The sequence below is a fragment of the Rhinatrema bivittatum genome, chromosome 3, assembly GCF_901001135.1.
Source record: "Rhinatrema bivittatum chromosome 3, aRhiBiv1.1, whole genome shotgun sequence".
NCBI lineage: Eukaryota > Metazoa > Chordata > Amphibia > Gymnophiona > Rhinatrematidae > Rhinatrema > Rhinatrema bivittatum.
Window position 1 is genome coordinate 103,694,007 of NC_042617.1, and position 13,156 is coordinate 103,707,162.

The window sequence follows — 13,156 nt, forward strand, 5'->3', positions numbered from 1 at the left end:
AGAATTCAAAAAAACAAAAAACTCCCTTTCCCTCCCAGCCAGCCACCAGTTGGGCACTGAAGAAAACTTCCTCCCTCTTTTTCCTTCCCCCATCCAATCAGCCACCAGTTTATCATTAAAAAAAAAAAATAAAAGAAAAAAGCATTCTCTCTTTCCTTGCTGCCCCATCAGTCACCAGCTCATTATAAAAAAAAAACTAACCCCAAACCTTCCCTCTCTCTCATCACCCCCCCACCCCCGCAACACTTCTGCAATTAATACCCCTCCGCATGGACTTCTTTTTCCAGTTGGGACCTGTCCTGTGACTCCATCTCTGGGACTGAAACAACTGTAGCCAGTGATGGATTTAGGACTGTACTGCCCTTAGGCACTGTTGGAGTTGTTCCTCCACCCCCCAAAGTGACAAAAGAGCAGGAAGTCTAAGGCTTAATCTTTTTTGTTCATCTGCCCCAAGCTCACCTCCTTCCCTGAAGTCCCTGAGTAACAGGAGGGTTGGGGCTGGATTAGGGAGCAGAGTGGCTTTTCTTCGCTGCCTGTGGGGCCGATGCAATACAGTACACTCAGCCGAGCGAGCGCACTGTTTAACCCGCAGTTGGACGTGGGTGGTGTAGGCGTGTCCACAGCTCCTTATGCAATAAGGGGATTAGCGCCTCCACAAAGCGTTGCGAAACTAATAACACTCATCATATGCAAATGCATGTTGATGAGGCTACTGGCTAGTCACCCCAGATGCAAAAAAAAAATATGTGCGTACAATATGCTCAGTTTTGTGCTCAGAAATTAATGCCTGGCTGAGTGCCCCCAAATATGTACAATATGTACATTTTTGTGCTCAGAAATTAACATCTGAGTGCTCCCAAAAAGTTGTACAGGAAAGTGCTGGCGGTCAGGTTCAGGAAACGGATGCTCAGTTAACCAGCCGATAAATTCAGCGTCCGTTTTTTTAACCGATGGACAGCCGACCTCTCCCGGGCACACCCTGTCAAGGACGCGCTAGGGGCGCACAATCGACCCTAACTCCTCCTTGATGGCACGACCCCTAAATACTGCATGGTGCCCCCAAGGAGAGGTGCCTGGGGGCGTGTTAGGAAGGTGGGCGCTGAACACTCAGCGCCCGCTTTCAGCGTATTTTTTTTTTGCATTGGCCCCTGTGTGCTCTAGTGTCATCCTGCTTCTCCTGTTCCCTCAACAGGACAGGAAGTGAGGAGTAAAGCTGGAATAGAGTATAGCTCTGTCCTTTCCCCCTCAACCCTCCTCTGCACTGGGAGGGGAGGGGCTGGAGCAGGAAGCTGAGTGAGATTCAGCACAGCTGGCAGGTAGCAAATCTTTAACTGGCAAGCTGCCCCCCCCTCCCCTCCCCCCCCTGCCCAAAAAAACCCCAAAACATGTTGCCACCCTAGGCACAGGCCTAGTGTAAGACTGAGTCAGTGTCTGCTCCCCTCTCAGGCCCGGAGGTAGTTCCATCGCCTCCTGGCTTCTGAGAGAGAGGAGCAGGTACTGACTCAGTCTCATTCTGGCTCATCACCATTCAGTTGCAGCTTGCTCCCCTCCCAGAAATGAGATCTCAGGACCAGCTTCACCTGGAAAAAAAAAAGTTATGTGCTGCAGAACACAGGAGGAGGTTTAGGAAAAGACTTCTGCCTGTGGTGCAGGGTGCAGTATAGTGTATGGAGCTGCAGGCCAGGTCTTACTTCCTCCTCATCCTCCTGCAATCACCCTTGCTCTGTGGATTGGCAGAAATGTTATTGGTGGCTGAGAAACACTGTGATTGGATGACACCACTATTTAGGCAGCCAAATGAGGAGAGATCAAAAAAGGGGGAACAGGAGACAGCAAAAAGGAGAGCAATAGGAGAAAAGAAGGCAAGAGCAAAGTAGAGAAAGAGGAGTGGGGGAGGTGAAGGGAAAGAGAGTAAAAACGAGAACAAGGGAGAAGGGAAAAGTAATGATGAGTGGAGTGAGTAACATGAAAAGGCAGGCTGGAGAGAAGCAGCAGGCAATGAAAATCTTAAAGCTGCTTTCTAACTTGATCTGGAAATGGCATGTGCATCAATTTCCGTTCAATAAACTTCTCTAGGTCAAAAGTAAGTAAGTAATTCTGTTATTTTTTGCTAAATTTTTAAAGAATGCTTTATCAAATTTTGAGGGATGGGTAAGGGAGGCATAAAAGGACGTTAAGAAATTCAGCCACTGGTATGATGTTTATTGTTGAGAACCTATAAACGTATGCTTGGGGGATGGAAGCTTTCAGGACTACTGAGTTAAGAAATACTAGTTGTACAGTATTTCAGAAACGGCCGCTACAGATGAAGGCGTTAGCTAAAGTTACGGAATAATTTGGCAATGGGTCCACTAGCAAGAGCTAGTGACTGTTCTCCGTGACCATCAAAAACTGTATTGTCTCGGTGTCTACTAAGACCCCTTCCTTGGGCAGTTTAATGCTCTGACATCACCTCCCTCGAAAATAATATATATATATATATATGGGGGGGCAAAAAGAAGGTAAATTAACACCCTTGCTTCTGAAAGGTAACTTTTTTTCTTATCGATTGGCTGTCCTCCAGCCTCGCCTCAGGCTGCAGGACCAGGGCTGTGCTTAGCTTGCCGCTGAAGAAACGCCAGGAGGGTCTGGGGCGGAGAGGCTGAAGGGGTGGGGGAGGGGCTCGCTGCGCCCCCTGGTGGCCGTCCTAGAAAGCGGTCGATGTCGCGCTTTGTGCACAGGGAACTGGGGGCACGGCAGAAAGCGTTAAAGAGAAGGGGGAGGGGCGCAGGCCAGCGAACCAGCAGAGAGTGTGAGGAATCAGCCCCCGCCCCCTCCCCTCTCCCTCAGGCACGAGCCTGGTGCGCGGGGCGGCGCGAGGGAGGTGTGTGCGCTGTCCGCGGGGGGTGTGGTGTGGGCCGGGGAGGAAGAACGGGGTCCGGCCGCACTCGCGCACACACCCACACGGGCGCCAGTAGCAGACGCCGTCAGGTAGCAGAGCTTTAGGCTACCTGCGGAAGTGCTCCCGTTTGCCAGATGCGCGCCGCCCGAGGCTAGGGAAGGGGGCGCAGAGCCGCGCCGGCCCCTGCACCATGGAAGCGGAGACGTCCAGCCGCCGCCGCCGCTCGGAGGAGAGAGACCGTGCCGCTGAAGGAAGGCAGCGCCGGAAGGGGATCTGAACGGAGGAGCCCGTGCCCGACTCTCGGCTCGCCGAAGGAAGATTGTTATAATAAATATTTAAAAAGGGGGAGCTGTGATCCGCTGGAGGGGCACATGCCAATACCTGGGAACTATCCGGGACCGAAAGCGGGCGGGGAGCCGGCAGAGTCCGGCAGGGCTGCAAACTTTTAGTGGGGACCAATCAAGAGACTCCCAGAGCGACCAGTCCGCAACTTCACTGCAGCTGCCCGAGTGCGAGCGGGGGGGGGATGCGGCAGCAGCAGCAGCTGGAAGCCCAGGCCGGGGGTGTCCGCCGCACGTAGCCCGGGCGGCGCTGTGTGCCGGCAGGGAGCCCCCGGGGGCGTCTCGCCCTCTCTCTCGCTACACTTTCCCCGGGGCTTGGCCGCTTCCCGCCCCGAGGTGGCTTCGCGGGGCTGTGGAGGCGGCGGCGGCGGCGGCTGCTCCTCCTCCTCCTCCCCCCCCTTCCGCCCGCCGGACTCGGAGAGCGGGGGTCCGGCCCCGCCTCCTGCTTCCCCTGGGTTGCCGCCGCGGGCCCCCAAAGCCGGCCGGCTGAAGAGGATGCTGCGGCTGGCGGCCGAGCTGCTGCTGCTGCTGGGACTGCTGCTGCTCACCTTACACATCACTGTGCTGAGGAGCAACCCTGCCGCCCCGGGCAACGCCAGCCACGGCTCGCAGGTGAGTCACCGAGCGCCGGCTCTGCCGTCCCATCCTCTTGTCTTCCGTTCCCCCGTGCCCGCCTCCTCAGGCCACAGCAGTCAATGTGAGTGCCAACTAGTCAGCCAGCCAGTCAGCACTTTATCTACTCCTTCCTCCTGCTGGCCACACCTGCGGGCAGTGCCAGCCACAGCCCGCAGGTGAGTCCGTGAGCACCAGTCCTGTTTCTGAGCAGCCCTCCCAATCCTCTGTCCCTCTATACCCTGCCTGTTGTTCTGCCTAGGCAGTGCCCACGGGTGAGCCTGGGAGTGCCAGCCCTGCATCTGAGCAGCCCCTCCTTACCACCCTGGCCACAGCGGTCAAATGAGTGGCACCTAGTCAAGTCGGCCCTTTATCTGAGCATCCATCTATCCCCCCCCCTACCTGCTGCACTGGGCAGTGCTAGCCATAACCCCACAGGTGAATGCTAATGTGCCAACCCTGTGTTTAAGCAGCCTTGCTGTACTTGTTTATCCCCCTATCTGCTGTGGCCACCAGATGTCAACTAGCCAATCCTCATATCTAAATATGTCACCCCCCCCCCCCCCCCACCCAAGGTAAGGGCAGCTATAGCTAGCAGTTTAATGTGGAATGTCTTATCATCCCCTTATCTGAACATCCATCCTATCTTCTACCCACATCCATTCCTACCCAGGTCACGGTAGCCATGTCCAACAGGTAAGTGCAGAATAGCTGTCGATCCACTCCTTCTCCTCTCTTCATTCACCAGGACAGGCAACTGCCACCATGGCTAGAAAGTGAATGCCTGCTATCCATCTATCTCTTCATTCATTCATGTAGCTCTTCCTGCTGTCACAGCCAATAGGTGAGTGCATGCTATTCATCACCCCCTTCTTTATCTGTCCATCTCTTCATTTAGTCCCCTTTCTTCTTGTGGCTGTCACCACACCCAAGGTGCAAGCAAGTGCATGTCTTCTGCTGTTGGAAATTCTTAGTTTGTTCCTATCTTCTCCATTTTTTTTTTTGGAGATTTTAATTATTTCACTATAGTGTGATTTCCCCAAATCGCCCAGAAACATCTAGGTTATTATGCCTTTTATTTGGTTGCTATAAGTACAATCCCATCCCAAGATGATGTACTTAACATTATAGATCCCCTTTCTTCAAATGTCACAATGAAGGTATCGTGATATAAAAGAATACGGCTTTCTCTAGCGTCTGTATGGCTACTAGAACTCTGCAATACAAAGCTCTAAAAGCTGTTGGGTTTTGCATTTTTTTGCAAGTCTTAATATTATTTGGCAGTTTTCAACTTTTCTTGAGGCACTCATTTCTCTTATGAATGGTTGCTAACGCTTACAAATTACAAATACCGCCACAGAGGTGGCCCATAGCTGTCATGTTGTATACTCTGGCAAGCCAAAATATGAATGTAGTTTGTTACATTTTGAATTATGAATTAAGCAATGCCCCATACTATACAGGTCTAAAGGACAGAATTTGCTGTACCAGGTAAGGCTGAGGCAGGCAATGCTGAACCTGCATCCAGGAAGAATTTAATATAAGGGAAGCTCATTGTTCCCCTCTTCCCTTCACCACCAACCACATCAGAATAAAAGGCAAATATTCCTGTAGTGTATTTGGGTAGGTCCCAAACTTCAGTGAAGTGTACCTACATTTCTCATTAAAAACAAGTAATGGAAAATACAAGGGTTTGTCTTATGAACGTATATGAAGTGTGACATGTCATTGATTTGTAGCATTGAAGGCAGGGATCTTTACTAGGATTGCAAGAAGTTTCGTCCCACTTATCATACAGATTGTATCCTCATAGCATACTGTAGAAGGTGCAGAACTTAAAGCACCATCTAAATGTGGTGCAATTTGTGCTGATACATGGCACTGGAAGAAACATAGAGAAACAAATGCTAAAGATTAAGGAAAGCATGTGTAGTCACAGGTTCTGAAACCGTATAGCCAAGTTTTTTTTTTGTTTTTGTTTTTTTTTGTCCTAACTAGTTAAGACTTGGGTGGGTGTGGGAGGGTAATGTGGATTTTTTTTTTTTTAAGGTAGTATTTCTACTTGACTTTGGTATCCGTGTTCATTTCTGATCCGGGGGGGGGGGGGGGGTGAGCATGGGGAGACAACAGGATTATGTGCTAATCAGGTGAACAGAGCCAACGTGTGACATATGTTTAACTTGTGCATTCAGACCAGGGGTCAAGATGAAATCTAGAGCAGAGCAATCATGTGTGTATGTGTCAGAAAATAGTTATAATAATGGAAAAGATGTAAGATTCTCAGTGTTATTAAGTCTTGACTTTTTTTCCCCTAGGTTACTACACAAAGGGTTAAAGTGACAGGTGGGTGGGGAGGGGGTTTGATAAATATATTATCAGTCACCCACTATTTAATAGTTCAGTGTTTAATAAAACATAAGAAATGCCATGCTAGTTTATTTCAAAGGTCCATTGAATCCAGCATCCTGTCCCAGTCCAGGTTGTCTGGAAGTAACCAACAAATCCCATTATAAAAGACTTTCAAGTTGCTTCCCTCAATAATTTAGAGGTGGAGAAACCAAAATTTTATCTGGCTAATAATAATTTATGAACCTGTCCTCCAGAAACTTGTCCAAACAACTTTTTAAAACTCAGTAATACTACTAGCCTTAACAATGTTATCTGGCAACAAGTTCCATAGCTTAACTATGCATTGATTGAAAAAAAAAACTTTCTTAAATTTGTTTTAAATAGTTTCGGGGAGTGTCCCTAGTCCAGGGCCCTCAGGGCACCCCTAACCAGTTAGGTTTTCAGGATATTCACAATGAATATGCTTGAGAGACATTTGCATATAATGGACACAATGCATGCATGTTCATTGTAGATATCTTGAAAATCTGACTAGCTAGGTGTTGTGTCCCCCCCAGACTGGACTGAGAATCTCTGCCCTAGTCCTAGCACTATTGGATAAGTATAAATAACCTTTCCCTATTAACCCTTCATCTTTTTGTGCTTGCACTTTTCTAGAACTCTAATTTTGCAAACTCTTACATTCCAGGCCATTCTAGCAGTTCAGGATGCTGCTCGTGCTTTAAGGTTTAGCTTAAAAAAACCTTCAAAAAAGAACTAAAAACTTGGATGTTAACCAAAGCCTACCAAAACACCCTATGACTCTATGCTACAACTTCCCTCCCTATCGGCCCATATAAACATGCAGATCCAATCCAAAACATGTAATTTAACCTGTACAATTTACAACCAAACTATGTTTATAACGTCTAAGATAACTATGTTAACAAGCAGATGAATTTTTGAACACTCTTGTTAAACATCAAAACTTTGTAAACCATTGTGATGGCGAAACCGAATGACGGTATATAAAATTCAATAAATAAATAAATACAATGAAAAAGTGACAGATTTTCAGCCAGGGATGAGTTGGGCTTGGAAAGACAAATGACATACGAGTTCAGTGGGGTGCCCCTCTCTTGCCATGCTGACTGCTCTTCTAAACCTGTGCATTCTTTACTGCACCTGTCCTCCCAACAAATCTTTGGTTAAATAACTGATCAAAGATTTCTATGCCTAGCTAGGACGGTGTTAATCCACAGATAAGTAATAAGTTTTGGTATGTGTTTGTTGAAGTGGAAGTATGGTCCTTAATTATCCATATGCTCAAGGGGTGGTCTTAATATGTTTGAGTGGTGCTTGCACAATACTGAATCAATTCATTGTCTGTTGCATTTTGCTAATGAAGCAATGCTCAGTGGTTTGCGGTTGAATACCATCGCTCAAAACTGCTCCAAGGAGGTTAATGCTATATTACTGTGCAGATGGCATACTGTATGAGGCTGAGTATTTAGACTTCTTCTAAAACAGTTTGATTTTTGGTTTCCACCATGGGTTTTATTCCTAGGTTGTCCTCCATTTTTGCATTAGTACTTTTTTATTAGATTTTTATGCCATCGTAACATAAAAATGCCATGCTGGGTCAGACCAAGCTCCATCAAACTGGGCGAGTCACGAGTTAAAGCTGCTGCGGGCTGCGCACCAGTAAAAGCAGGGTTCAAATCCCACCGCCGCTCTTTTGTGAGATTGGGGAAGTCTGTTTGCCCTCCATTGCCTCAAGTACAGGGCCTGATTTACTAAAGTTTTCTCCCATTCTCTGTCTATGGGAGAAATGCTTAGTAAGCCCCCCTGGGGATAGGGAAATACCTACAGTCCCTGAATGTAATCTGCTTTGAAGAACCTGAAGGGTGGAATATAAAAATGACAGTTATTTACCCTTTCAAATAACAACAAGGGACCACGTCATGAAACTAACCAGCAGATTTTAAAGTAATTGTAGAAAGTACTTTTTCACTCCACACACGGTAAAACTATGGATTCTGTTTCAGAGGACTTGGTGAAGGAGATTAGCATAGTGGGGTTTAAAAGACTCTGCACCAGTTCCTGGATGAAAAGTCCATAAAACATTATTAGTCAGGTAGACTGGGGGAAGCCACTGCTATCCCTTGGAGTGGGTAACAAGCAATAGATCTTCTTCTTTTGGAGCTTGCCGAGTACTTATTTATTTTAGATATTTACCTGTTTCACCCCACTCATAGGTTTTTGAACATCTTTTATCCCCTCGGCTGTCTCTCTTCCAAGCTGAAGAGCCCTAACCTCTGCAGCCTCTAAGAAAACTATTCCATCTCCCCCCCTTTTTTTTTTTTAAATCATTTTTGGTGCCTTTCTCTGCATCTTTTCTAGTTCTGCTATGTCTTTTTTGAGATGGCGTGACCAGAACTGCACACAGGTACTCAAGGTGTGGTTCACCATGGTTTGATTATAGAAACAATATATTTTCCAGTATTATTTTCCATTCTTTTTTCATATCATCCCTAACATTCTATTTTTTTTTTTTTTAACTGCCACCCGGGGCTTATTTTATAGACAAAAGAAGTGGAACTGCAGGGCTGGGAGTGGAGTCAGAGCCTGGTATGCCCTTTACAAGGGAGGGGTGCATACTCAAAAGCTCTCTTCCTCCTCCTTACTGCAGAGATCCTGCATCCCCCAGCTGCCCTCTAGTGCTCAGGCCCCAGCCGTCCTTCACCTATCAGAACTGATTTACACTGTCGGCTCTGCTCCATTCCCTCAGATCCCAGAAAAAAAAAAAGGTGGAAGAGAAACGAACACACGAAGGAGTTGAATTAGCACAACTTGTGCGCAGTAGTGTAGTCGCCAAGGTTTATGGCCTTGATGATTGGCATTGTTTCTCATAAATTTCAAACGTGTGCTAATTTAACCCCCTTTTTTTTTGTGTCTGTCCTTTGAGCTGCAGTGCTTGCTTCAGGATGGCACTCACTCTTCCTGTTCCCTGCAGGGGGAGGAGGTGGAGCAACATGAGGGGAAGAGCTGAATTAGGGAGCAGAGTAGCTTTTTTCCTTCAAGCTGCATGGAGGGGAGGGGTTGGAGCACAACAGCCCTGCTGCTCTGCCTCTTGCTTCTGAAAAGAAGTGGTGGATCTCCCATCCAGGCTGTGTCCGTCCCCGTCCCCCCCCCCAGAAATTAAGCCCTGCCACCACCACACGGTGTATTGTTGACAAGGACTCGGAGGTCCGGTTTCCTGGGTAGTAACTTCATATTATGGAATCTGACATTGTGTACCTGTAGTTGGGATTATTTTTCCCTGTGAATGTCACTTTGCACTTTCTCACATTAAATTTCATTTGCCATTCAGATGCACCGCCTCCTAATTTTGCAAGCTCCTTCTGCAGTTTCTAGCAATCCAATGCTATTTTGTAATCTGAAAATGTGATCGCCTCAATCACTGTTCCCTTTTCCATATCATTTATGTAGGTTAAAAACACAGGTCCCAGTATAGATCCCTAGGACACTCCACTAATGACCATTTAGGCCTACCCTTTGTTTCTTGTCTTTTAACCAGTTACCAATCTACAATAGGACACTGCCTCCTATCTGTGACTCTTAATTTTCTGAGGAGTTTCTCCTAGGGGACTTTGTCACATGCTTGAATAAATAGGGTGCACTTTGGTTTTTTTTTAATTATAGTGACAGCCCTGTTTTTATAAAATTATTTCCTCGATCGTGTCTCAGCGTTTTGTTGGCTGAGATCAAGTGTGAGGTTTGAATTATGACCCCTAGGCCTTTTGGCTAAGATTGAGAACCCGTGTAAGGTGACAGGGTTAACATGCTGCCACCTGACCCCCCTCCATTGGGGCCATGAAATTGTTTGGACCCTGGTCAGACTGGGAGCATTAACAAACCCTTTCCCCTCCTCCGCCACCACCAGTTTAAACAATTCCTCCATTACGTGTGTGATGGGTCCCGCTAAGGCTCAGCACCATGGAAGAGCAGCTTTCACAACCCTTGAATGCTAATTTCTCCTCTGACGTGAAATAGCCTAAGCATCCGGACAGAACCGGGAGCATCTTTAAACTGCTGCTTCTATAAAGCTGGTAGTGGGGTTGGGAGGAGAGCACCCAGACCAGGAAAGGGAATAAGGAAGAGGGGCAGAACCGATCCATCCGGAGTGAGGTTAGGATGCAAAGAGCCACCTTGTAAGAATCATTCTAGTGCTAACCACTGAACTGTGGTGCCTTCTACAAAATGTGCGCACAAGAGAGGAATGGGACTGATCTCCCCACCCTCGAAGGATCTGGGTTGCATCGCCCGTTTATAGATCCTTGCATCCAGCCCGTGTGATTTATTTGCCTCACCGTGCATTCATGTGGTGTAAAGAGGTTTCTGTTGCCTTTTGTTTTACTCCAGGACCATGCTATCCAGAGTCTTAACTGAGCAGAAACTGTTCTGGTATAGCTCTTAGGATTTTTAGCATACTTTTTTGGAATGAAGCTGTCTTCCCTATGTGTTCTTTTAAAAGGACTGTTCCATGGAAAAGTAAATCTCTGTTTTTTTATGAGGTGTTTGCTATCATGAGAATAACCTTGCATTTTGCTTTTATGTTGGGCTGGTAGTAACGTGATGAGAAACAGCTGGGAAAATAGTAACAAAGGTTGACGCCATGTCCACATAGGACCTCCGCCTGGTAAAGTATTTAGGGAAGCGCGCGCCCCCTTTTAAAGATCAGGGTCACCCATGGGCTATCCCCATAAAACCGTTAGCTGCTGCCGTGCTTTCTTTACAAGCAGCGTTTTCAGCGTCTTTTCTGCTGTGACATGGTAAAAGCCGAGCTGACCATCTTAATGCATTTAACAGCTTTATCTTTTATATTTTCATCATGCTTTGACACGTGTGGTGGCCTAACGTTTCCTGTACTCCTCCGTGGAGCCGGCTTTGCAGTTTCAGTAAAGCAGAAGGCAAGCCCTGTAATATTACAGCAGATGGACATGAATCTGTCTCGCTGAGGCACCTCCTGCAGGCAGGGGCATATGGCAAAACCCTGTAAACAAAACGCACATCGCAGCAAGGCGAGGGAGAGCTTTACATCGGTGCTTCTCAAGGGGTGCGCCCCAGTTTGTTTTTTTCCCCCCCCTCCTCCCTTCCGCCTGCAAGAAAGAGAGCAGCGCTTCACGTTACATCTATTTCCTCCTCTGCCGGCTTTACCCTGAGGTTTAAACCTGAGGAGCCCTGCAATCTCGCAGGATGCGCCAGCACCACATATTCAGAAACTGGAGTTAAGGAGATTGAGGCAGACTAACTTTTTGCCTTTGTTTGTGGCTTCTCACTTTTTGGAAAATGTCTTTTTTTTTTCTTTTAATGGTTTGGATCTTTAACTCCTTTCCTTTAAGGAGCGATCATTTTCTTGTGACACGCCCATTTGCCTTTTTTATTTGGGAGAGGCAGACATGACGTAAAGCAATGCTGTCCCGTTGGGGGGGGGGGGGGGGGAGCGTGACATGAAAGAGGATCATGCAGGGTGGTGGGGGAGGGAAATGATTATTATCCCTCATCAACACGGCATTGCTAATATCAAGGCAATGTAGCCAGGGGGAGTGATCCAATGTTAGGAAATATTTCATTTGGAGAGGATGGTGGATGCTTGGAATGCCCTTCCAAAGAAGATAGTGAGGATGAAAACAGTAGACAAATTCAAGAGGGCATGGGATAAACACACTGGATCCCTAAAGATTAGAGATTGGACATGAAGGAAAGGGTGCATAGGGGGTATCCCACATGGAGCAGCAGTTACAACTCTTAATTATAAGGCATGGGGATTACTACCATTAATTGATTAGCCTTGATGCTTTTGGTGAATCTGCAACATCGCTCTGTTTCAATGGTGAGGGTGGGGGGAAGGGGAATTGGATTCAGACAGCCAATGGTCTCCAACTTTTACGGTCCAGGGTACTGATATGCAGACATCAGGGAAAAAGCACAGGACTACTGCTCTGGCCAAGACCAAAAGCAAAGCATGTTCAAGCAGCATTGTCTGATTGTAAATATTACTACCCTTAATATAAGGCTTGGGGGTCATCAACACGAAGTAGCAGTTACTACCCTAAACAGACACATGGGGTAAGCTGCACGGAGCGGCGGTTAGTATCATATGAAACTTGCTGGGCAGACTGGATGGACCACGTGGTCTTTTTCTGCTGTCTTACTATGTTACTATGTAACTGTGTTTTTTGTTTGCATTTTTCTCTCTGTGAATGCCCTCGATTTGACTTGGCTCTCCTAGATCTCTTAGTTCAGTCTTGGTCTCCAGAAAAGTCTTTATTACCTGTTGCTACTAGCATGTCATCTATATAAATAGCTAGTAGAGCCTATTATTCCCCTTGCGGTATATGGACGCATTGATCTGATTCAGTTTGATGATAACCTTCGTTGCATAGTAATTGGTTCAGTGTCATCTACCATGCATGACCAGATTGTTTTAATACAGTACATTTATTACATTTTTGAGCTTGCAGACTCCTGTCATTGTTTTCTTTTCATCAGTCCCTAGATGTTTCCTGAAGTTCAGTGAAGATATATTTTCACATCAAATTGTTGTGTAATATAAAATTTTCTTCATTTGCTAAAGCCAATAGTAACCTGGGTTATTTTTATTAGCAGTGAATGTTTCTTGATGATGATCTAAAATAGTTGGCTCAGTGTACTGCAGCAGTCAAAAAAGCAACAGAATGTTAGAATTATTAGGAAGGGAATGGTTAATAAAACAGAAAATGTCATAATGCCTCTGTATCGCTCCATGGTGAGACCGCACCTTGAATACTGTATACGATTCTGGTCGCTGCAACTCAAAAAATATATAGTTGCGATAGAGAAGGTACAGAGAAGTGCGACCAAAATGATAAAGGGGATGGAACAGTTCCTCTGAGGAAAGGCTAAAGAGGTTAGGGCTGTTCAGCTTGGAGAAGAGATAACTGAGGGGGTA

General features: G+C 46.6%; 1 protein-coding gene across 1 annotated transcript in view; it reads left to right on the top strand.

Annotated features, from left to right (window-relative positions):
- Window positions 1-2,868: 2,868 nt before the first annotated feature.
- Window positions 2,869-13,156, top strand: part of ISM1 (isthmin 1) — a 199,932-nt gene continuing 189,644 nt past the window's right edge. The window contains exon 1 of the mRNA XM_029593554.1: window positions 2,869-3,834. Coding sequence (XP_029449414.1) covers window positions 3,718-3,834 — 117 coding nt within the window. The 5' untranslated portion in view covers window positions 2,869-3,717. The remainder of the gene's footprint in view (window positions 3,835-13,156) is intronic.